Source organism: Megascapheus bottae, chromosome 38, assembly GCF_031878675.1.
Source record: "Megascapheus bottae isolate mThoBot1 chromosome 38, mThoBot2.hap1, whole genome shotgun sequence".
NCBI classification, from domain to species: Eukaryota; Metazoa; Chordata; class Mammalia; order Rodentia; family Geomyidae; genus Megascapheus; species Megascapheus bottae.
This window is the reverse complement of record NC_143546.1, coordinates 4,609,566-4,634,589: the sequence shown is the minus strand read 5'-3', so window position 1 is coordinate 4,634,589 and position 25,024 is coordinate 4,609,566. Positions and strand designations below refer to the sequence as shown.

The 25,024-nt window shown below is 55.2% G+C and overlaps 2 protein-coding genes across 6 annotated transcripts in view; one reads left to right on the top strand and one right to left on the bottom strand.

Annotated features, from left to right (window-relative positions):
- Positions 1-4,368, top strand: part of Faf2 (Fas associated factor family member 2) — a 36,623-nt gene extending 32,255 nt beyond the window's left edge. The window contains exons 9-11 of the mRNA XM_090325459.1: positions 187-358; positions 692-835; positions 3,515-4,368. Of these exons, the coding sequence (XP_090181585.1) occupies positions 187-358; positions 692-835; positions 3,515-3,697 (499 nt within the window). The 3' untranslated portion in view covers positions 3,698-4,368. The remainder of the gene's footprint in view (positions 1-186; positions 359-691; positions 836-3,514) is intronic.
- Positions 4,369-8,769: 4,401 nt separating this feature from the next.
- Rnf44 (ring finger protein 44) lies at positions 8,770-17,362 on the bottom strand. 5 transcript variants are annotated; one of them, XM_090325454.1, is made up of 11 exons: positions 17,178-17,362; positions 12,105-12,255; positions 11,755-11,944; positions 11,252-11,419; positions 10,755-10,931; positions 10,493-10,654; positions 10,146-10,276; positions 9,860-9,947; positions 9,649-9,770; positions 9,435-9,534; positions 8,770-9,013 (listed from the first exon to the last, which is right to left on the bottom strand). In XM_090325454.1, exons 2-11 carry the CDS (start codon positions 12,209-12,211, stop codon positions 8,951-8,953), a joined length of 1,308 nt encoding a protein of 435 aa, XP_090181580.1. In that variant the 5' UTR covers positions 12,212-12,255; positions 17,178-17,362; the 3' UTR covers positions 8,770-8,950. The 5 variants fall into 5 exon arrangements, with proteins under 5 accessions (XP_090181580.1, XP_090181582.1, XP_090181581.1 ...); XM_090325456.1 differs by having other exon boundaries at positions 10,755-10,928; positions 17,178-17,361; XM_090325455.1 differs by lacking the exon at positions 17,178-17,362 and adding an exon at positions 16,261-16,333.
- Between the last annotated feature and the right edge of the window lie 7,662 nt (positions 17,363-25,024).

The window sequence follows — 25,024 nt, the reverse complement described above, 5'->3', positions numbered from 1 at the left end:
ACCACTGGGCTCCTTCTGGCTTTCTTGGTGATGATTGGAAATAGTGTCGTGGACTTTCCTTGCCTGGGCTGGCTTAGAACCTCAGGCCTCAGATCTCAGCCTCTTGAGTAGGTGGGGTTTACAGGCCTGAGCCACGGGTGTTGCTGGGCTCCCGCTTTTGTTTTTATGCCTTTGATCTGCCCACAGGGAAGAAAGGAACCAGACCCAGGTGCTGAGGCAGCAGCAGGACGAGGCCTACCTGGCCTCTCTCAGGGCAGACCAGGAGAAGGAAAGGAAGAAGCGAGAGGAGCGGGAGCGGAAGAGGCGGAAGGAAGAGGAGGTGCAACAGCAGAAGCTGGCAGAAGAGAGGCGGCGGCAGGTGATGGGTGGGCCCTGCGCTCCCTATCATTCCTGACTTCCAGACTGCACGGAGGTCTGCCCGTGGGCAGCTTCTGCCTTCCCTGTCTCGTGCATTCTTAGTACTAGCTGATACTTAGCGGGCATGGTGTGCGATTTGTGATCTTGTTTTGCTGTGTATCCTCCCTTAGAGGTAGCCCATGTCTGTTAGCTGGTCTCTTCAAACAGTCAGATACCCAAATACAGCCAGCCCACAGTGCGTGTGATGGAGTTGATTGGGTCATGGTGAATGCGGTTCCTCGAGGTCCTCTCCCCATCGGAGCCGCAGCCTCACCTTTATGTCGTGTCTCCACAGAATTTGCAGGAGGAGAAGGAAAGGAAGTTGGAGTGCCTGCCTCCTGAGCCCTCCCCCGACGACCCCGAAAGTGTCAAGATTGTCTTCAAACTGCCCAACGATTCTCGAGTAGAGAGACGGTTCCACTTCTCCCAGTCTCTAACAGTAAGGAGCACATGGATGCGCCTGCTTGTAGTGTCTGGGCAAGGGTGGGGCAAGCTTGTCAGACTCCTCAGTGGGGAACAGGAGGCATCTCAGAGGGGCTTAGATGTCTGGGGACCCCAGGAAGGATGCCAGGAACTGCTAAGCGTTCCTCCAGCATGAGCTGTCACGTCAAAGCCAGTTGTCTGTGTGTCTTGTTTTTGTCTTATGACAATACCGGAGCTTGAACTCAGGGCCTGGGTGCTATTTCTTAGCTCTTTTGCTCTACCACTTGAACAACAGTCCACTTCCTACTTTCTGGTGGTGAGCTGGAGATGATAAGAGCCTGCCCAGGCTGGCTTTGAACTGTGATCCTCAGATCTCAGTCTCCTGAGTAGCTAGGATGACAGGCGTGAGCCACCACCAGTGTTTGCAAGGTTTTCTTCCATCATAACCTTTGAATTCTGCCAAGAAAACCCGTACCTTACAAAGAAATGCCCGAGAGCCTGGTGTGTGAGATGCCCCTCCGTTCTCTTCCCTGCCCTTGGCTCAGAGCCCCGTGAACTGCACAGCAAGTACACAGCGAAGTCCGGTAGTAGAAGAGCAGCTGCAGTGGGGGCTGTTTTTCTCTCTTCTGCCCATGCATGGAAGAAACCCCACTTCCTGAGGGTGTCTTGTGCATTTGAACGCACACAACAGTGCCTGTCATTCACATAGCAGAGACTCTTACAGGTAGAAGACCAGATTCTCATTCGTTCAGCCTGGCCTCTCCATGTTGCTGGAAGTTCAGGTACACATCACCATATAACTGAGATTACACAAGTCAGCTGCCACTACTGCCTGATTGGCTGAGATAGGGCGTCTCACTAACTTTTAGCCTTGGGCTACCTTGGAACTAAGGTCCTTCTGATGTCTTTTTTTTTTTTTTTTTGCCAGTCCTGGGGCTTGAACTCAGGGCCTGAGCACTGTCCTTGGGCCTTCTCAAAGCTAGCATTCTACCACTTGAGTCACGGCACCACGTCTGGCTTTTTTCTATGTATGGGGTACCGAGGAATCGAACCCACCAGGTCTTTGTGCCTGCTAGGCAAGCACTCTACCACTAGGCCAAACTCCCGGCCCCAGTCCTCCTGATTCTTTGCCTCCTGAGTAGCTGGGATTTCCGGCATGAGTCATTATACCCAGTGATATCACAACTTCATACATTTCTGAATTTCATTTATCAACCTTACCGCTTTCTCTAAGAATTCCTGGAATTAATTGTACACAGTTTTTAGCTGTGGTGAAACTAGACTCTTCTCACTCTTGGCTTGGGAAGTCCTGACGTTCTTTCACAGCTGACCTCTGGGCATTTTTGGTTTGTAAGTGGATCTATCCTTTTGTATACATTGAAAAGAAGGCCTGGAGGTGTGAGTGCAGTTATCCACTGCCTGCTTAGCAAGTGCAAGTCTCTGGAGTTCAAACCCCTCACAACCCCAGAAAAAGTCAGCAGTCACTTTTCAACCTCATCAACGTCATAGGATGTTTTCTGTAGTTGGGGTGTGTGTGTATTTGTTTTATTTTGTTTTCGCAAGTCCTGGGGCTTCAATTCAGGATCTGGGCTCTGTCTCTGGGCCTCTCTAGCACTGTACCGCTTGAGGCACAGCATTACTTCTGGCTTTTTTGAGTATTTTACTGGAGATAAGAATCTCACAGGGGCTTCCCTACACCGGCTGGCTCTGAATCTGATCCTCAGATCTCAGCCATCTGAGTAGCAAGGACCACAGGAATGAGCCACCGGCGTCTGGCAGGATCAGTCAGCAAAAAGAAGTTGAGCTTATCACATCCACAGAGTCAACCAGCTACAGATCACAAATACCTGGAAAACATTAGCATCCGGATTTCTTGTCATTATTCCCTAAATAATACAGTGTGGGGGGATTATTTAGCATTTCCATTCTATGAAGTATGAGTCAAACCAGAAACCTGGCTAACGGATCTGGGTGTGTTGCTCTGCCACCTTTGACAAGGGGCTTGACCCTCTGGATTTGTGTATCTCCAGAGGAATTTCTGGAACCAATCCCTGGATACTGTGGGGATGAGCGACAGTTTTTATTGTATTATGGAACTTACAGTGCTTACATTTGTTGATGGCGGGGTTATGTACATCCCACCTACACGTCTCAGGAGGCATGGAACACAGGATGGCTGTTCACCTACACCCAGTCCAAGAAAAGGCATCAATGCCCTATTTTTCCAGCCTTTCTGGGACTTGGTGATTATTTTTATGTGCAAACATTTATTCAGGTGCTAGTGGCGCACGCCTGTAATCATAGCTACTCAGGAGGCTGAGATCCGAGGATCACGTTTGAAGCCAGCTAAGCAGTAATGTCTGTGAAACTCTTGAGCACAAAAGCTCAGGGCCAGTGCCTAGGCACTTGAGTTCAGTTGCCAGGACTGACTGTGAGAAAAACAACAAAAAAAGAAAAGCAAGCCAGCAAGCAAGCACATTCTCCGATTGCTAAGTTGAGCACACTGGAGAGAAGGCTTGCAGTGGCTCGTGATGTCTTTCAGAAGCGCTGCGCACGTCTGGGCTCGGGGAAATGGACCCCTGCATAGAAATCCAGTGGGATTTGCGGCCTCCTCTCGTGGAGAGACTTGGGGTACGCCGCCTGTCTCACTGCCACTTTTTTTTTTTTCCTCTCTCTTTCTGTGTGACCTCTGCAGGTAATCCACGACTTCTTATTCTCCTTGAAGGAAAGCCCAGAGAAGTTTCAGATTGAAGCCAACTTCCCCAGGCGGGTACTGCCCTGTGTCCCTTCAGAAGAATTACCCAACCCTCCCACGCTGCAGGAGGCGGGACTGAGCCACACAGAGGTTCTCTTTGTTCAGGACCTAACAGATGAATAACACTGGTCATCCCCCCCCCTCCTGCCCTGCCCCCTAAAGGGAATGGAAACGAGAAAAAGAGAGAGAGAAATTCCTATTATTATTATAATACAATATTTTTTTTAAAAGACTGCTGCATCCTAAGGAAGGATCAGAAACCATGCCGCCTGCGAGTCGTTGTGTGCGTTTGCGTGTGTGTGAGTGTGTGAGTGTGAGTGTGTGTGTGTGTGTGTGTGTGTGTGTGTGTGTGTGTGTGGTTAGCCACGAACGCACCCTCGCTCGGCAAAGCTCGCTTCGCCCTTCCGACGGCCTCTGCACCACACAGCCTCCAGCCACCAGTGTTGGTGACCCATCTGGGAAAGGGGACACTTCCCACTTGTTCTCATTCATTCATTCTTGCTTTCAAGAAAAATCAAAGTGAAAGCCTCCAGCCAGCAGTTCCAGCACCGTTCTCCTGAAGACTTCCCCTCCCCCAGCCTCTGGAGGTGGGGGAGAGAGAGAGAGAGAGAGAGACACGTTCCTTCACTTCTCATTGTTTGTTGCTTTCTGATGACCAAAGGAATGAGTCTGTCATGGATGTATTTTTTTTTTCTTCTTTATTTGATAAAGAGCCAATTCTTAAAGCCGTGAGTTCATATCCCGGGCTCCTTAGCCCGCCATAGCGTAATAAAGGTGCCCGGGGCTGCTTTGTGCTTCTTTCTGCCATTGTCCCATCTCCTGTCCCTCACAGACAGGACATCTGAATTGGTCCAACCTGCTGTCCTTTCTAGCCACCTGTCGTGTGTGTCCACAATTCCCTCTTTTCACGCTGCAGCTTCTGCCAGTGGCTAAGGGGTTCTCGGGCAAAGGGCAGCCGTTTTTCATTCCTGTTGAAACTGCTTCAGCTTTCCCGACTAGCCAGGCATGGTGCCTTCACAAACTAGGGCCTGTGATGGAGTCTCCGGGGGAAGCTCTGGTAGAGGGCACTGTTGGGCCGGGACCAACGCGCAAGGCCCGCACGGTTCACTGTGAGGTCAGTCCCTGCTGGAGGCTCCATCTTCCCTACAGCAGCTGGTGTGCTGCCAGGGTTTGATGCTGTTGAGTTCATGGTCGCGGGGACGTAGATAGCCACATGCACTGCCATGGGTTTCCACGTCAGTGGCACGGGGTCAGGTCCTTCGCTTAGTGGAAACCTAAGGCTCTCTCTGCTGGGTGGTTATGTCAGGCGTAGGCTTTGTGCAGCCCTCGGTTGGAGTAAGTGCTGGGGGAACTCCGGAACCCCATCTTCAAGACCTGGTCTGCTCCTAGCCAGGGGAGGTGTGCGAAACCCCAGCAAGCAGCAGGTAGACCAACCTCGCTCTCCACTCAACCCAGGCAAACGTCTGTTTCAGCAACAAGCTACAAGGAGCTGTCTCAAGACCCCCAGCTCCACACACGACGGGGTCGAGGGCCTGCTCTGGGTAGGGTGACTTGTGTGTCACACACTTCAAGGAAGTTTTTTTTTTTGTCCCCCCCCCCCCTTTGAGTTAGGCCTCTTGCCTTCTGCTAACGAGCAAAGGATGTCAGTGTTCAGGCCCTCAGTACAGATAACTCCGGGGACCCCCCCCCCCATGTTGTATTGGAGGATTTCCCCTCCTGGTTCCTTTGAAACAGGTTTGCTTTCTGCTTTCCTTAGACACCATCCATGCCTGTTCTCGCTCATCTAGTACTTCCTCTAGGGTGCCATGTCCCTCACAGGTGACCCCGGGCTGCATGCGTGTCATTTCTGCCAGCACCATCTATGTTGTCCCTAAGGACCTACGGAAGCTGCAAGGGACAAACAGAAGCTGCAGTCTCGAAGCCGTGCGCCTGTCTTCAAGTCACTGCGGCAATGTTCCAGGTGTGCTTTCCAAAAGGCAAGTCGTCCAGGGAACGTTTCAGGTGTTCTTCCACGTGTCAAGACACAGCAGATTGAACGGCAGAGCTATGAACACACGGACACCCCAGTTGGGGTCGGCTAGACATTTTTACAGCCTCTTCAGTGTGGCCCTTCGGGTCTTTTCATCCTTCTATGCCTGCAGGACTTGTTTGCAAGAGATTGGGAAGAGATGGCCGAGGAGAACGAGCACCCGTAAGAACCTGGGATGTTTAACTGAGCAGTTATTATGACCATTATTGATGGTGCCAAGGCTTGAGAGGGGAGGAGCCTCAGAAGACCAGCGGTTGGGGGATCTCTTGCCTGGTGCTTGAAGAAAAGCTCCACTATGATGGATGATCATTTCCAGGTGTGAGGGGAAAAAAAAAAGAGAAAAATCTAGTGTACATTTTTTTTTTTCATAAAGGTTTACATTGTACGGTAGGTTAACATTAAATGTTTTGTAACAAATCACAAGCAGCCGTGAGTGTTTCTGTCTCGAGTTAATAAGAGTCCAGGCAGCAAATGCTAAGGTGTTCTGAGAGACGTGGCATCTGGGGCCGGGAGTGTGGCCCTAGTGGTACAGGGCTCGCCTACCATGCCTTGATGCCATTCCTTGGTACCACATGCACAGAAAAAGCCCCAATTGGTGCTGTGGCTCAAGTGGTAGAGCGTTAGCCTTGAGAAAGCTCGAGAGCAATGTGCTAGCCCAGTTCAAGCCCCAGTTTTCTCTGGGGATGGTGCCATTTATAAGATCTCATTTCCTTAGGACGGACCCATGTTAAAAAATAATAACCTATGTGTAGGTGTGCTGGGAATGGAATCCAGAGCCATCCCTGAACCCCACACTTGCAAAGCAGAAAACACATTTTCTGTCCCTCACACCTCACTGGTCCAAGCCCCAATTTCCACTCAAAAGAAAAGCTCAGCCAAAAGCATCTTGGACAACGCTTGGTATACATCATACATTTATTAGTGAATATTCCCTCTGAAATCAGCAACAATATTAAAAAAAATAATGATTGCACTACTTGGTCAAGCAGAACTAGCAACTTTCATTTTAAAAAAAGTACAAATCTGTTAAAAATTTCAATCAGTATACACATATATAATACAACATACTAGTTAGTTAAATGCTACAAACCAATGTGAATCCACTGGAATGGAGAAAAAACCACACATTTAAGCTTTAAGAACCATTTTTTTTCTCTATATATTAGCATTTTTTTCTCAAATACATACATGGGGAAAAATGAGGTAACTGTAAAATGTGCAAGGAACAGGGCCCCCCCAATTACATATAGTCCATGTATATGTAATTATATATATAGAAAACCTTTCTAACATGGAACACGGGTGCTGAGCCCAGCCAGTGCTGGAAAGGGCGCCAGCTGTCATGCCTCAGCCAGAGGCTGGTAAATCGTAAACAAAGACGAGCCCCCACCACAGGAAATCATTGGTCACATGGCATCTATATAGCAAGGTCGCAAATCACAAACATCCTAAAGAATTGCTTCATAAATCATTTTTTTGTTCTTTTTTTCTTTTTTTTTAATGATTTGTTGTTGTTAAATGCTATTTTCCCCACCCCTCCCCAGTAGCTGCTAGCTGAAATCCCATGTCTGCAGCGGATAGAATCCATGAGCCATTTCCATCTGTCTCCCAACTCCCCAACCCCCCCCCCCCAAACCCCCTGCCCCGGAAGCATTAAGGATTTGAAAAACCTTTTCTTTTTGTTGTTGTTTGTTGGGGTGGACAGGGGGAAAGGGTGGAGGGGGGGTCAGAGCGGATGGTTCTCTGTGTAAAACACGTGGGTTTTCAACACTGCTATAAATATAGAAACGTCACCTCGAGTTATATACAGTAAGACTTTGGGTTCTCCGTGGGGTGGGCCCAGGCTGCTGGGCCCTGTGGCAGGCAGGGGTGCTGGGGGGGGGGGGCGGGGGTAGGAGGGCAGGGGTGCTGCGGGCAGAACGAGGGTGCTTGGAGCATCCCTGAGGCAGCAGGAGCCGAGGGCTGCCTGCTAGGATGTGCCAGCCCCACACGCGGTTCGTTCATGCAGGGCAGCAACCCCAGGGGAGGGGAGGGAAAAGTGGGGGGGAGGGGAAACTCAGCCAGACCCTAGAGGGGCCTCCTCCAGAGGACAGCAGAGAGCGGGCTGGAATGGGATCCCCTAGAAGTGGATGGAAGTCCAGGCTTTCCCTGGTCCCTGTCTCTCTCCTTGGGTTGGGGAGGAGGGGGGAGGGAGTGGGGGAAAAAGTAGGGGGGGGGACACTCACCCAGGCAGGTGGAAGATGGGCCTGGCTGGAGAGGGGAGAAATGCCCTGAAAAGCGTAGGGTCCCGATAGGCTCTAGGGACGTGTGCAGTTACAGTGCGTGGCAGTTATCAGCTGAGCACGGCCCCTCCCCCACCCCCACAAACCCCTCCCCCACCCCCACCCCAGTAGCCAGCTCGAGCCAGCGCAGCCCCCACCTGCACACATGCATGCAGGCCAGGCAGCACCCCCCCCCCCCACACACACACTGGTTTCTGTCCTCCCCCTTTTCTCTAGGGCACTCTGGTTTCTGGTTGGTCCCTGTATCCCACTAGAAGGAGAAAAAAAAAAAAAGAAATCAAAATGAACGAAAGAAAAGAATTGTGACTATCCGCACCTCCAAACTCTACAAGCCAAGTTTTGGGCCAAATGAATAAGAGAAAATAGTAGAAACGACTACTTCTCACATTCATGCAAAAACCGCAATGGGGGGGGACACATCAGGCCAGGTGTGACCCCATCTGTCACCTTGGAAGGACTCCACCAGCAACACAGACCTTGGCGTGGGAGACTGCTGGGGGGGCGTGGCTGCAATGGACTGGGCCTGGGGTACAGGTCGTCTAGGAACCAGACCACCACAGCCAAGCTTGCCTGAGTCAGGCAGGAGGGACGCAGCCCTGGGATTCAGGAAATGGCCTCTGGCCACCATCTGTCCCATACAGCTGGCCAATGCCACCTGAGTGGTGGGCACGGCATTTGAGTGCAGAGCTCAGGTGAACCCCTTTTGCCCATGCCGGGGGGTGGGGGAGGGTAAGGATCCCCACTGGCCACACTAAGGGGGAGATCTGCAGTTTTCCCAGTGGCAGCAGGGAGGAGGACCCCAGGGTCGTCAGGAAGGAGACCGGGGTGGGGGTGGGGGCACCCAGGCAGCTCCATGGCGGGCAGACAGGCAGGCAGAGTGGGGGGGGGGGGAAGGAGTCTTTGGAGCTTGGCAAATGCAGGGGCTTATTGCAGGGGTCACTCGCAGGGCTGACCCTGGCACCAGCTCTGGTGGAGGCAGGCCTGGGCCCCTCCCTCCCTGTCCTCCCTGGGTCTCCCCGAGTTTCCAGAGCTTCGGGCAGGGTTCTCGTGGACAGCTGTGGAGTCTCACTCAGCTTCCCTGGGCATCTCAGAGGCATCGGCGCGGCAGATGGGACACGTCCGGTTGGCCTGGGGTGGGGAGGGGAGTCAGGCTTTGCTCTCAGAGCCTCCATCCCACCAGTTTTGATTTGGGGTGTGTGTGTGTGTGTTGATCAGTCCCGGGGCTTGAACTCAGGACCTAGGGACTGACCCTGAAGCTTTTTCATGGCTTTCTGCTGGTTCATTGGAGACGAAGAGGCTCATGGACTTTCTTGCCCAGGCTGGCCTCAAACTGGGATCCTCAGATCTGGGCCTCCTGATCGGTGAGGATTACCAGCAGGCCTCTGGCTTTTTACTGGTGGATTGTGAGATTGAGAGTCTCCCAGACTTTCCTACTCAGGGCTGCCTCTGAACCTCCATCCTAAGGTCTCAGCCTCCTGAGTTATCTGGGATTACAGGCTTGAGTCACCAGGGCCCGGGCTTGCTGCCAGTTTCTATTCCGCCATTTTACCTTTAACCATTTGTCCACACACTTGGCGTGAAATTCATGGTTGCAGGGGAGGACTCGGAGCAGCTGCCGCACCTCGAAATCGCTGAAGCAGACCACGCATCTGGAGGGGTACAAGCATCATGCTTGTCCCGAGGGCTCACCACAAAGGAAGCCTCCCCACCCCCCACCCCCCCAGGGGCCTCTGCAGGCCAGCCAAGCGGGGAGCAGGACTCACAGCGTCTGCTCCGACTGGTGACTGTCGGGGTTGAAGCGGTAAGAGGGGAGTTGTTCTATGTCGGCTTTGGTGAGGCCCCGGGGCTTGGCGTCTCCCAGTCGCTCGGCCAGGTTCAGAAGGGCCTGGATGGGACGGGACGCGAGGGGTCAGTGTGCCCAGAGATTCTGGGCTTCAACACCCTACCCAGACCCCACCTCCCCAGAGCCTGGACCTCATAATTCTCCATCTCCATATCATCCACGTCCAGATCCAGACTGATAGTAGGTCCAATAGCTGTGGGTGACATGGGCAGCATCGAGCTGGAGGACAGGACAGACAAGGTCACTAGGGATGGGAGGACACAGAGTATCCCCCCCCACCCCTCTGCTGTCCCAGGACATGGCAGGAGGGGGGAACACAAAGGATTACCGGGGTGCGACCATCCCTGCTACCAGCCCAGGACTATATATGCTCCAGGGGGCAACCAGGGCTTTTCAGGGCCGCCATGCTGTACTTACAGGAAGTAGGGAAGGAAGCTGGGGTAGTAAGGTGGAGGAGGGGGCGGCGGTGGCGGTGGTGGTGGGGGCAGCGGCTGTTGCAGGCGGTATCTCTGGGTGCTCAGTCTCCGTGGCATCATGTGAGAATAGGGCTGTAAGAGGGGCCAGAGGTCAGGGTGCAGGCCTTCCTCCAGGCACCGTGAAGACACAGAAAGAACTGTCCCAGCAAGGCAGAACTGACTTTTCCACAGGCCAAGACTCTGCTCTCTTTTGATCCCTAACCCGGCAGGCCCCGCCCCCCTCGGCTCTGATTGGTGGAGCTCAGACTCCCAATCGGTTCGTGATTGGCTGGCTCACTCTGGACTCACCATCCCAAAGGACAGCTCCTGGTGCAGTGGATCATGGGGCAGGTAGTTCAGGGGCACTGAAGGGGACAAGGCTGGACCGGGGGCGGAGGTGGGGTAAGTAAAGCTGCCCAGGGGGTGTTGGTCCCCACGCAGGTCCACGTCATTGTCCAGCCGCTGCAGAGGCTACAGGAGGCAGAGGTGGGATGGTCCCGGATCTGTGACAAGGGAAGGCCCCCAACTCTCCTCCTCATCCGGCATCAGATCCCCCATTCCCCAGACTCACCATCCGTGGGTGCTGGGTCTGCAGTGATACAAACTGCCCCAGAGGCGCCATGTGGGTGGGCTGGGGTGGTGGGGCGGGCGGTGGCGGGTGCAGAATGTAGTGGTCACTGGAGATGAGGTGGGGGTAGGCCTGGTAGGACACAGGAAGCTGTTGCATAGTGCATGCCTGGATTAGCTGCTGAGAGAAGAGAGAGGGAGGGGGAGAGAGAGCTGCAGAATTATTTTCTGGGCTGGGCCTATTGTCCCCTTTTTTTTTTTTTTGCCGGTCCTGGGGCTTGAACTCCCTTTCCCTGTCTCCCTCTCTCTTTTGGTACTGGTATTGAGCTTGAACTCGGGCTCACACTCTCTCTCGGCTTTCTCATTCAAGGTTGGCATTTGACCTCTTGAGCCACACCACCACTTCCGGCTTTTGGCTAACGTTCCCCAGATCTGAGCCTCTTGAGTGGCTGGGATGATGGGTGTGAGCCCCTGGACCCTGGCCATGTCTCTGTCACTCACCGGGGGTGGGAGGCAGCAGAGTGGGTAGTGCTGTCCGCTGAACATCACGGAGCATGCTGGGAGCTGCTGGGTGCTGCAGCCAGGGATGTGCTGGCCTGCAGGCAAGGGGAAGCCTTGGGTGGTCACTGTGGTGACAGTGTAGGACAGAGGGACAGGTCCCTGGTGCACCTGTGAGGAGAGAGATCACCAGGGCACTGTAGGGGAGGAAATGTGGCCATCCTGGGGACCCCCGGGAGCCCCAAACTTAGCTCCCATCATTTCTGCCGCTGGCCGCCCACTGCCCCGTTTCCCCAAATCCGGAAGGGGCATCCAGCCCTGCCAGTCATGCTTTCACGCTAGGGCCCCAGGGAAGGCCTTCCAGGATCTCCGGGCCTCAGTTTACCTACCAATCCCTAACAGTGCTTCCCTTGGACATGTGGAGTGAGGTCTGCTGCCTGTTTCTCGGGGTGGCTTGTAAAGGTGGGGGGGTGCCAGGGCGCTGGATGGGGAGGGGCTGTGCCTACCTGCTCGTGGAGATCGACCATGAATGGGCTCTGTTGGGAGGCCTGGTGCAGCATTCGGGGGCTCCCGCCGGCAGGAGCCGAGGCCCGGCGCTCCTCTACAGGGAGGTGCGGAGGTCTGGGCGGTGGCTGCTGGGAGGGTAAGCTCTCATCTTGGGCAGGTGGGCTGGCCAGGGGGCCCTGGCGGCCAAGGCTGCACCACAGAGAGGAGGCCCCAGTAGGAATGAGGGGCCACTACACATTCACAGAGCAGGAAGAGGAGCCAGAGTCCCCAGCCCATTCTCCCCCCACCACGCCCAAGCTGGCCACCCCATCCAATCCATGCAGGGGGGGGGGGGGGTCCTCCATCCTACCTTCCCCAGAACTGGCCTGGAGCACTGCTCGGCCCTGCAGAGAATCGTCGCTGGGCTGCAGGAGCAGTCGGTGGCCACCTACTTACTGCCAGAGCCCATGGTCGCATCAGGAGAGCAGAGTGCTGGGAGGGCCAGGCCGGGGGTCACAACCCTGGGAGGTAAGAACCAGAGCAAGAAACTGAGCCTTGGAGAAATGCAGATACTTGCCCAATTAGGAGATGGATCCAATTCCACGGTGGTCCAGAGCTCAGCGGCCAGTGCTCACAGAGCATCAAGGAACCCAGGGCTTTCAGAGTCACCAGGGGAGGGGAGGGGAGGAGCTCACACCTGCTATCCTAGCTATTCAGGGGTTAAAACAAGTGGACTGCAGTTCAAGTGGTAGAGTGCTAGCCTTGAGCAAAAAAGCTAAAGGACAGTGCCCAGGCCTCAAGTCCAGGCTCCAGAATTGGCACCCCCACCCCTGCCCCGCCAAAAAGCCCCTTCAGAGTTGTACAAGCTCAGCAAGGAGGGTTGGCTAAGGGACTGCAATGCAGCCTCCGGACCACTAGAGGGCTCTCTAGAGCGGCTCCTCCCTTCCATCTGACTGGCTCTGGAGGGATTGCTTAGTTCTGGGATGCTGTTCTTTTTTATTTTTTATCCCATCATATCGGGATAAAGGTTTTTTTTGATTGCTTCCTGACCCTGGGAAGAACAGGCCATATCCTGTTCTTAACCTGTTCCCCTGGTACACACAGGTATGTCTTCAACACATTAAGGACAGTGTCATTATTTGACCCCCCCCACACACACACACACATTCTTTTCGGGTGCTTGACCTGGGGCTTGTAGTCAGAGCCTGAGAACTGTCCCTGACCTTTTGTGCTCAAGCCAGCACTGTATCATTTGAGCCTTAGCTTTTACTTCTGGCTTTTTGATGGTTCACTGGAGATGAGTTGCACATACTACTTTCTTGCCCAGGCTGGCTTCTAAATCCTCAGATTTCAGCCTCCTGAGTAGCAAGGATTACAGGGGTGTGTGAGACTGATGGGCTATTGACTTGAGGCTCAGGCTAGAGAGGAATCCTGACTGTTCCTGCAGCCAGGCCCTTGATCTGAGAGCCCCTAAATGGGGCTCCCTAAATAGGAAGAGTAAAGAGGAAGGATCTAAGAGGGGAAAGTTGAGAAATAATAGGTCAGTGCTAGGTCTCCCCACGGTGGGCCAGACTAGGGGCCCTGGGTCAATCCAGGCTTCCTTTCACCCCATTAACTCTGGAGCCAGATCCCCCCCCCCCCCACAAACCTTGGTCACATAGCCAAGACAGCCCATCAGCTTTCAGCTTAGAACGCTGGCAACAGCACAAGCCTGTTCCCCCCATCTCTGTGCAAGGGGCCCTTCTCCACTTTATAAGCCAACATTTGGTCAAAGCCACATCTCCAGAAGGTGTCCCAGGCAGAATGGACACTCGGAACTCAGGCACTCAGCAAAAGGGGTAGGTCACACAGCCCCAAGGCTACCATGTAGCAGTGGCGATACTAAATGCCAGTGGTTCAAACTTGGGAGATGGCTGGGTGTGTGGTCAACCTAGTTACTTAGGAGGAGGTTGAGATCTGAGGATCGCTGTTAAGATGCCAGCCAGGGTGCGAGTCTCTGAGATTCTTATCTCCAATTTATCAGCAAAGAAGCTCAAAGTGGAGCTGTGGCTCAAGTAAAGTGAGCGCTACACTTTGGGGGGGGAAGGGGGGAGCTAAGGGACTATGTCCAGGTGTTCAAGCCTCAGGACCAGCACAAAACAAAACAAACGACCTTGAGATTTTACAAAACAATCGGCCTCTGATGGGAAGAAAAAAAAAAAGGAGGCCACACTAGGCTTTGTCTCCCGTATGCAGTACAAAAAGAGCTTCCTCTCCAGGTCCCCCAATCAGTCCTCTACAGGCCCACCATGTACTACTGGGTTGGTAACCCCCAGCATAAGCTGCTGCTGATTCAGCTACACAGAGAACAAGGGAGGCTCCAAGAAAACCCCAAATAACTGAAAATACATGATCTGGCCCACCCTAGACCTTCTGGGTCAGAATCTTTGAAGGACTAGGAAACAACACATATATCTACATGTGTGTGTGTGTGTGTGAATGCTAGGTAGTACTGGGACTTGAACTCAAGGCCTAGGTACTAAATTAGCTTTTTTTTCCCCCCCTCAAGACCAGTGCTCTACCACTTGGGTCACAGCTCCACTTTCAGCTTCTTGGTGGTTCACTGGAGATAAAGAGTTCCATACTTTTCTGCCCAGCCTAGCTTTGAACCCAGATCCCTAGAGCTCAGTCTTCCCTGACACCTGGATTTTTATCACATTCCCCAGCAGTTTCTAGGGCCCAGCCCAGTTTAGAAACCCCAGTCCTTGGCTGGGATCCTGGGAAAATTATGCTAAGTTCTGTGGACCAGCTTGGCAAGTTCTGACAGCAGCCCTTGCAGGAAAAAACACTGAGGCTGAGTGTCTAACCTAAGGTAAGACATCATGCACTGTTCCTCATGTGTCTGGTTGTCTCTGGAGACTGGGCAGTGCTGGAATGCATGGGTGTCCATCTACAAGCCTGTGGGAATCTGCAAAGGGGAGGGGATGAGGTCAGGAGCTGAGGAACAGAAACAGCAGGCAGAAGGGCTTCCGGCTGGAGGCATGGCAGGCACCTCTGGCACCAGGTACAGTTCTACCCTTAGCAACCTTAACTTCCGCCTTAAAGACTTAGGCACGAGCTCTCTTCCAGCCTCAGTCAGTTTCCTTGTCTCTAAAATGGGAACAACAAATCTCTGTAAACAGAGATTTGAGGATGGCTGACATCAGGTAATCATGGTTCAAAGCCAGCCTGGCTGGATACATCTGAGACTCTTATCTCTGGATAGTGAGCCTCACTGGAAGGTGTGGCTCGAATAGAATGCCAGCCCAGAGGAGAAAAAGCTAAGCAAGAGTGCAAGACCCTGAGTTCAAGTCCCCGTTTTGGCACATACACATGCAAAATCCATTTCCTCAAAAAGACATTGCAGAATTGACCTGTGGTGTGCGTGTGCTTGTGTGTGTGTGTGTGAACAATCACTAGAAGACATCCCTGAACAGAAACAGAACACCCCTTCAAGGCTGCAGGACACAGTGGCTCCCTGAGTCTTCCCAAGAGGAAGAGACAGAACACACCCACTTTCCAGATGACAAAACTGAGGCCCTAGGAAGCAAAACCACGAAGGAAGGGAATTGGTCCTGGCTGGCCACCTAGGCCCAGATTCCTCCAACCTCTCAACTCACCCACTGGCAGCAGGGCCGGAGGCAGAAGCCCTCTCTTCCCACTGAGCGAGGTGAAAGAGTTCTGCTGTGGACCAGCAAGGTTGGAGCTAGCAACTTGTTCAAGGTCAAACACAGCAAGGATGGTCATGAGGCTGCCTCCTAACTGCTCGGCCCGTCCATGCCTGCACAGCGCCAATGAGGTCTGTGCCAGTGGCTCCTCAGAGACCCCCATCTTGCATGGAGGCAAAAAGCATCTCGGGGTCACCAGGCCTCAGGCACCCGCTCTGGCCGGGGTCATTTAGGCCTGGGGTCTGCCGGACGGTTCAGAGTCCTCCTTCCCCTTGGCCTATGAGCAGACCCCAGGGCTAGGAACCGAGGGCGGGCTCGGGCCAAGAGGGCCCAACTTCCCTTCTCCCCTGCGCCACCCCCCGTCCACAGAGGCCGGCGGGACCACCGAGCGCTCCAAGAAGCCGGGACACGGGATGACCTTGGTCAAGGAAACCCTGTGAAAAGCTGGCAGGGCGTGGGGGGCCCCCGGAGCCCCCTCTCCCCGGGCCCTGCGTCCTCCGCGGCGGGGGGGGGGGGGGCCCGGAGCGCTGTGACTTTAAGAACCGCGGAGCCCGGACCATGTGCTCGGCGTGAGACAAAAGCAACAACAAAGGAAGCGGCGGCCGCCGCCGGGGGAGGGGGCGGCTCCTTCCTCTCCAACCGCAGCGCTCGCTCGCTCGCCGGGCTCCGGAGCGGGGGGCGGGGGGGGGGGATCCCCCCGATCCCGGGGATCTGGACCGCCCTCGGTTAACCCCTGCAGAGCCGGCCGGTCACGGCCTCGCCCCCCCCCCTGCGCCCCCCCCCACCCCGAGTTTCAGGGCCCCGGGGAATCGGGAGTTAGACGCCCCGGCCTGCACTCACCTGCGGCCGGCCGGCCTCTCGACGGCTTTCTTTGTTCGCGATCTGGGCAGGGGAGGGAGGAGAGCGGGGAGGGGGGGGGGCGGCCCGGACCCCCCTGGTGTCCGAGTCCCCGCCCTGCGGAACACGATGTGCGCCCTCCCCACGCCCGGGCCCCGCCGGCTCCTTCCGGGCCCCCCCCCCCTCTCTCTCTTTGTTGTCCGCCGGACGCCGGTCCGCCGGCCTCGCGGGGCTCCACGCGCGGGGTGGGGGGGCCCCCCCGGCTCGGCCCAGGCCTAAGGGGAGCGGGAGGCGGCGCCGTTCGCGGCCCGGGTGCGCGGAGGCCGGCGGCGGGCCCTTTAAGAACTGTCCACGGCGGCGGCGGAATGGAACAAACCCCACGTTTGATTCACAACATTCGAGGCGGCGGCGGCGGCGGCGGCGAGGTCGCGCGCCGCGGGGCGGGAGCGGGGCGGAGGGGCGGGGAGCTCGCGGGGGCGCGCCCGGAGGCGCCCGCAAACAGCAAGCCCGCTGCGAGCCCGCGGGCCGCGGCCCCGCCCACCGCGCCGGAGGCCCCGCCCCGCCGCGGCCCCGCCAGCCAACCACCGCCCGCCCCCCGGCACGTGACCGCGGGGCCGCCATCTTAAAAGTTGGCGGCCGGGGGGGGGGGGGGGGAGGGGGGAGAGGAAGAGGGAGAAGAAGGAAAAAAAAAAAACCTCCGACTCGTTTCCCCCCCCATCTTAAAGTCGCCGCAGTCCAAGGCGAGGGGCGGGGCCTCGGGGCCCGGGGACGCGATGAAGACCCCCGCGGCGCGCGGCGTCGGCGGCGACTCCGGCTCGCCGGGAGAACTCGCCGACGACGACCGCGCCTCCGCCTCCGGGGCTCGGCTTCCCCGGGGGGGAGAGGAGCCCCGCCAGGAGCGCCGTCAAGCCCGCACTTACCGTGTCATGGCCACCTCCTCGGGGCCGGGGCGCCTCCGGGGACGCTTTCGTGCCGCGGGCTGGACCTCCGACGGAGCCAGGGGAGCTCCTCGATGCGGCCCCGGGTGGCTCGGAGGGTTCCCACCAGCCCCGAGCCTGCCACCTTCCCGGAGATGACGTCACCTCCAAGAGGTGCAGGGCCGCGGTGACATCATGGCCTCGCCACCCCCGTCCGCGTCTTGTTTATACGACGCGGCGCCTTTAAAAACGCGGGAGGGGGGGAGGGGGGAAACGGGCCCGGATTATCCAACGGGCCAATGAGCGACGGCGTATGCAAACGAGCTGAAGTCTACCGAGCCCGGGGATTGGCCCGGCGGCGCCCGCTGACGTCACACACGCCGCCCCGCCCCCGGCGTGGCCAGCGGAAAGGGGCGGGGCGCCGATGCAGTTGGAAGCTGATGGAGGCTCGCGGCGCTTGCCCGAGATCCGGGGCGGCGCTGGGAGATCCCAGCCCGGGAAACCAAGCTGGTGGAAGCCTCTGTACTTCCTCCACTCCTTCCATCCTGGCCTGATTCCTCCTCCCTCCATTCAGCCTTCTCAAACTGTTTCCGGGAGCTATGGATGCCACGTTCCCAGCCAGCGCTGGCCTTCCCCATCTTTGCCTGCCGCCTAGATAGCCTCCGAACTCCGCCGGATGCCATTGCACCTGCCCAGTGCCCTGTGATTATCCCCCAGCTGGCAGAGAAGGCTCGGCCTTACTGCTTTTTAAAAATGATTATTTCATACTTCCCTATAGTACTAGGGCTTTGGCTCTGCTCCTTAGCCTTTACTACTCAAGATGGGTGTCCTAGAGCTTGAGCTGTGGCTCAAGCTCATGGCAGCCTCGTGATCTTTCCAGTCCCACCTAGCCTTGAACTGGGATCGTTCTCAGCCTCCTGAGTATCTAGGATTAGAGGTGTGAGCCAGGGGTGCACAGAACATAGCCTGCTTCCATTAATACCGCATTGCCCCTGAAAGTAGAGCCTCTCCAGGGGGTGCCTCCTGAGGTCTCCACAGCCAGGACCCATCAACCCAGTCCTTGTCCTGCTCACTGACAAAGGATGTCCAAAGAAAAGGCTGTGGTCAAGATCTCCTGAATCTTTTCTCTTTCTCTCACCATCCTTTCACTTCCTTAGGCTGGGCCTAGTCCTGCTCCTATCAAAACCCTGTCCCCGGCTACTGTTCTCTTGCACCACGGTAAAGTGGTTCCAACACCGGAAGTCCCTGCCCTGACCACAGAACCCAGAAGGTGACCTCTTGAGCTCCCAAACCACAAGGCTTCTGATGCTGCCTGTTACAAGCCTGTGGTGGGAAGGCAAGGCCCCCAGATCTTCTGCAAGATCTGATTATCTCACCATGACTTGCACTTGAGGGAGAGACTGGGGCAAAAACCCCTATGTGACACTTCTTATAAAGGGGCAAATCTAGGATTTGTGTGTGTGTGTGTGTGTGTGTGTGTGTGTGCCACAGGTGCCCAACTTCTAGGTTGGGTCATACAATGCAAACAACAGTAGATCTCTTGTCTATCGAGGCCACACCCAGAGCTGGTGGCTTGAGCCTGTCCTCCTAGCTATGCAGGAGGCTGAGATCTGAGGATCCCAGTTTGAAGCCAGTCCAGGAAGGAAAAGTCTATGAGACTCTTACCTCCAAGGAACCACCAGAAAACTGGAAGTGGTGCAGTGGCAGAGTGCTAGCCTTGAGTGAAAAAGTTCAGGGATGATACCCAGGTCTTGAGTTCAAACTCTCCCCCACAAATACAATCAAATCAAATCTTAGGCCTAGATGTTCCCAAATCAGGAGACCAGAGAGGGTGGAGGGTCCACACAGAGGGACCCCAGGTGTGACTAAGTACAAAGCACTATTGCTACATACCAGCTTCCTCCCCCAGGCTGCCGCTGCAGGTGGGAGGGGCCCGGGCAGGCTGAAGCAGGAAGAGGAGGGTGTGGCCCTCATTTCCTGCTGGGGGCCCTGCACAGCCAGGTTTTCTGCCTACCCCAGAGCCTGCAAGACTGGCTGCCTCCCATCCCGGCAAGTCAGAAAATACTCCCCCTCAAACCCTCCTCCAGAGAGGGCAGTAACCCTCCCAGGGTGCAACAGCAGGACACAAAGCCTGGCTGTGCAGAGCCAGCTGTGGTCTCCACATCTCAAGATAGCACAGCACAGGGACATGGAGTCATACCAGGAAAAGGACTGCCAGGCCCCTTTCCAGGATTCTGTGCTCTGGCAGGATAGAATACATCTGAACCCCAAACTGCCTTCCTTAAAAAGAACTGCTGGTGGCTCATGCCTGTCAGGATCCTGGTTCAAAGCCAGCCCATGCAAGAAAAAAGTCCTCCAAGCTCTGGACTCCCAATTAACCAACAAAAAGCAGGAATTGAAGCTGTGGTTCAAGTGGGCAAAGAGTCAGTCTTGAGTGAAAATGCCAAGTGAGAGACTACAGCCCTGAGTTCAAGCCCCAAGACCAACAAACAAAAATAATATAAAAATAAATTTAAAAAGACTCGACTACCCAGGTGTGGGTGGCTCATACCTGTAATCCTAGCTACTTAGGAGGCTGAGATCTGAGAATCACAGTTCAAAGCTAGCCTGGGCAGGAAAGTGAGGCTTTTGTCTCCAACTAACCATCAGAAAACCAGACGTGGCTCTGTGGCTCAAAGTGGTAGAGACTAGCCTTGAGTAGAAAAGCTCAGGGACAGTGCTCAGGCCCTGAGTTCAAGCCCCAGGACTGGCAAAAAAAAAAAAATTGACAAGTGGAAAACTGGTTCAAGACAACATCTATGTCTTTCTACTGGAAGCAAGACAGAGCAAAACTAAAGAAAAAAAAATCTGTTTTTACCCCATCCAATAGTAGTGATGACAGTCAATTCTTATCAAACAATTCAGTTCCACCAGACAAATCAGCGGTGGAACAGCAAGCAACATTCTCTACTTGTTTAAAAAGTAGCCCTTGAGGATTTGATTTGGACTACAGTGTTTGCACAGTTACTATGTTTGGGCCACACCTTTTTCTCTCTAATCTGCACAATGTGAGGAGAGGAGGTACTAACTGCAGAAACTGACATGTCTGTAAAATTGTTCTGAATCAGCGGGGTGTCAGTGGCTCACGCCTGTCATCCTAACTACTCAGGAGGCTGAGAGCTGAGGATCACAGTTCAAAGCCAGCCATGACAGAAACATGTGAGACTCTCAAGCATCTATTAAGCACCAGAAAACCAGAAGTACAGCTGTAGTTCATGTTGTAGAGTGATAAGCCTGGAGAGGATAAAAGCTCAGGGACAGTGCCCAGTCCCTGAGTTCAAGCCCTAGGAAGGACACGTACACACACACACACCAAAAAGGTTCTAGGTCTTGGATCATAGCACCAACGCTCTGGCTTTGGGACCCTGAGGAAGTTCTGTCTTCAGTCTCCACTAAAGTCTGTCATCTGTCCATGCAGACAATAACAGGACATGGATGACAGAGGAAGTTTGAGGAGCGCCTGCACAGGCCAGCACCATCCATCCACTCGCTGCAGGTGGTGCAACAGACAGGACAATGCTAAGGGTTCAAGAGGCCTGACCCCTGATGTCTGAGCCCTGTGGTCCAGGAGTAAAACAAGGGGGAGGTCTTCATGTCAGTGAGGCCACTGATGTCACCTCACTGTCTCTCAGGGCCCTCTTTCTGGGTCTGAACTTGGGTATGTGAGTTCTGTGTGTTTATGGGGAAGGGGAGGGGAAGGATCCCTCCTCCCCCCCCAGCACTCACCAGCTGAGCTCTGAGGAGCCCGGTTGGAGGCCAGCCTGAGCAGGCACATCCATCCGTGAGGCTCTCAGCTCCCATCAACAACCAAGAAGTCGGAAGGGAGCCATGGCTCAAGTTGGGAGTGCGCCAGCCTTGAGTGAAAAAAAGTTCACAGTCAGGGCCCAGGCCCTGGGTTCAAGACGGAATAAAGTAAGTCTGCCACCGTCCTGAGATGGGAATGCACGGGCTGTGGGGGGTACAAGGGCGCTGCAGGATGACATCAACCCCCCACCCCATCCCCAAGTCTAAGGGTCCCCCCTCTGCCCCTCGCCTCCCCGGCCTCCATCACCCACGTGGGCAATGGAAACCTGGTGACTCTGGCCAGGATCCAAGCTCCCTCTCGACCTCTCCAGGTTCCGACAACCACGAACGAAGCAAGGCCGGCGCCTGGGGTTGCACTTGGGTGTTTTCCCGACCCACCACCATGCGATAAACCACCAAGAAGCCTTCGGGCCCCGGCGATTCTCCCGCTCCCGGAAGTCGACCCGAGAGAGGTTACGATTGAGCATGCGCGAGGCGCAAGCCTCCCTGGGAAATGTAGTTCTGCGGACATTCCGCCGCGAGAGGGACACTCTTAAGACCTAGGGGACCTCCCCGAGGGAAAGCGGCGCGGCTCTGGTTCCGGGACGGCGAGCCTGGCCGGTGCACCACGCTACTCTGCCTGCCCCGAGGCCGCCCCCAGCCGCTATGTCCTCTCCGCACTGGAGGCGCTGTGAGTTTGGTCACGGCCCGGCGTTACCTGGGGCGGCGGCGGCGGCGCGTCGCTCTCGCTGCAGCCAGCTGCGGCCCAGGAGCCGCCTACCGCGATCCCCCCCGCCGCGAGTCGGACAATGGAATCGTCCACGGACCTCGCCACTGGGCCCAGGCGGGACGGGGGGGGCGTGGCCAGGCCGAGGCACGTCCGCTGCGCGGCCTCGGGCCCCGCCTCCTCCTAGCTCTCGCGAGAATAGGTCTGCCTGGACTGTACCAAGGGCGCTAAAGCGGGGGGGGGGGAGAGACGGAAAGCTCGGCGCTGCTGGCCACGCCCAGTCGGTGCGCGCTAGGGCCGAGCATCCCGGCCTCGCCACTCACTTACGGCTCGGTGTCCTTGGGTGAGCATGGACTCCGGTTCCTCGTCCGCGAAGGTGGGAAGAGAATCAACTCCGCGGCTGTTCAAGAAGTCTCCGTTCCCTGAAGAGTTTGTGTCTCTTCCCCAGCCGGGGGTTTGGGGACCTCACTGCCCTCGTCTGCGCTAGGGGAGCGATGATCACTTCTGCAGGAGGAAATGGGGCGAGTCCAGCGCCCCGAAGACGTGGCAGCTGGCGGGGACGTCGGGAAGGATCGCGCCCCTCTCCGTATACCCCGCGTTTGCCCATCCTGGACCCCGTGCCCTAAGCCTCCGCGTAAGGCGGAGGGGGAAGGGGGAAGGGGGAGCAGGCCACAGAGGACTACAACTCCCAGCAGGCCTCGCGCGACCGGGTCACGATGGGTCAGCGTGGTTCCCCGCAAGCCACGCCTCCAGGGGGCGGGGCTGTGCTGCGATCGAGATTCCCCCGGTCCCCCCGGACTGCACCTCGACTTCCTCCGGAACAACCACGGTTCCACGTTGTCCCCCCGAGTACTGAGTGGGGCCGGGGCGAGTCTGCCGGTGGCCGATTTGCCCTGGATTGCTCCCGATCCATTGCTGAGCACAGGGAATAGACAGAGAGGGAGACGGGGGTAGAGGGAGCCACAGCTGCTGTTCCCGCCGTCTGGTGGTTCAACAGGACTGGATTGGACCGGGGATCCCCAGGTCTTCAGCCTCCTGAGTCCTTACGATTACGTGTGGGAGTCCACCCAGTGTCCAGCTCGACTTTTAACCCGGGAAACGCCCACTAACACCGGCGGCGGGTGAAGGAACTCTGTGACAGACATGGCAGGCTGCACAGATTCGCGATCCTGATGTGTATTGGTGGCCTGGCTTCCGTTTTCCCCTCCAGAATCGAGGGACTAGCGTCCCTGAAAACAGTAAAACCACCAGCAGCAGCAGCAGCACATCGTTCTAGCTCTGAAGGATCTGGGCTGTGTGTGCATTGTTACCTCAAGTGCAGATTGCTATTCGCTCCCCTGCAGCACATCAGTGATCCTTACAGGAAACCCATGTATGCAGCAGTAGCCTGACTTTATGCCCAATCTGCAGAGACACATGCTAAGGGCTCAGGGAGATGTGATTTACCCAAGACCTCCTCGCCTGCTGCTAAGAGGTGCAAACAGCATTAGGGTCTGGTTTTCCTTCCTTTTTTTTTTTTTTTTTTTGCCAGTCCTGGGACTTGAACTCAGGGCCTGAGCACTGTCCTTGAGCTTTGTCAAGGTAAACGCTCTACCATTTGAGCCACAGCACCACTTCTGGCGTTTTTTTTTTTAGATCCTGGGGCTTGAACTCAGCCTGCGCACTATCCCTGAGCTCTTCAGCTCAAGGCTCCCACCCTACCATTTTCTAGAGGTGAACTGGAGAGAAAAGTCTCAGATCCTTTTGTGCCTGGTCTGCCCTTGAACCTTGATCCTCAGATCTCAGCTTCCTGAGTAGCTAGGATTGCAGGCATGAGCCACTACGACTAGCACTTTTGGCTTTTTCTGTGTATGTGGTACCGAGGATGGAACCTAGGACTTTGTGCATGCTGGGCAAGCACTCTACCACGAAGCCATCCTCCTGGCCCTTCCAGGTTTTCTTGTGGCAAATGGGCCAGTGTCTTTGAAATAGATAGGGCATCATCTGGTCACATCTGGCTCATCCAGATGCTGTCCAAAGGTCTAGATGGGGCAGGATACACCTGGCAACTAACACACTGACTCAGAGCAAGAAAGCAACTAACACACTGACTCAGAGCAAGAAAGGAGGGGCTTGGGTCAGGGATCAATCTGGGCAGACCTACCAGGCTGATTCACCCTATTGATGTGAAGCTGAGCTAGAGGCTGGGATGAGATACCTCCTGGTAGCAAGGATTCCTACCAGGCCTGTACCCTGTCTTTGGCTGTTTTGTTTTTGTTTTTGCTCTAGGCTAGTACTGTCTTTGATCCTGTCCCATCAGCCTCAGTCAAACCTGTTTCCATTAGGCTGGGTCCCAGTGGCTCACACATATAATCCTAGCTACTCAGGAGGCTGAGATCTGAGATCGTGGTTGGAAGCCAGAAGGGGCAGAAAAGTCCCTGTGAGTGAGACTCTTATCTCCAATTAACCACTCAAAAACTGGAAGTGGAGCTGTGATTCAACGTGATAGAGTGCTAGCCTTAAGCAGAAAGAACTCAGAGATAGTGCCCAGGCCTTGAGTTCAAGCCCCAGGAGTGGCACACACACAAACTAGAAGTAGACTTGTGGCTCAAGTGGTAGAAGGCTAAACCTGGAGTCAAAATTCTAAGGGACAATGCCTAGGCCCTGAGCTCAGTCCCCAGTACCAGCACAAATAAAACAATTCAAATCCTGGCATTTTAACTCAAGTCTGTGCCCTTCTGCATTCGGGTGAGGTGGTAAAGAGACAATCAACAAGGCCTGAAGAGGAGGTCATTTCTTCAGTAAGGGAGGGATGACTTCAGGTAGGGCTCACATGAAGTCATAAGGAATCCATATGTTTCCATTTCTTTCCTACGTTTTTACCCATCATTCTTAGCTTATTTCTTAGGCAGATTTTGCCTTCATGGTGGGAAAAGAGCTGTGTCGGAAATCTCAGAGTAATTGTCTTAAAGCTTAAGCACCTGCTCCCCCAAGCAAGGAGGGGCCTTCCTCTCAAACACAACATCTCAATTAAAGTTATTTTCTTTCTTTCTCTCTTTCTTTCTTTCTTTTTTTTTTTTAGACCATTGGTTCCCTCAGCCAGTCTGTCTCTTGTCTCTGTCTTTTGAGACAGAGTCTCACTTTGACCCAAGCTGGCCTTGCATGGTTCGCTCCTGCCTCAACCTCTGCCTTCCTACTGCTGCATGTGCTACTGCATCTGGCTTCCCATTAGTTCTTATTAACCCAGTTTGATCACATGCCTAGACCTGACCCAGTGAATATTGGGGAAGCTGTGGTCTCATAGTCGAGGCCTTTAGCAGGG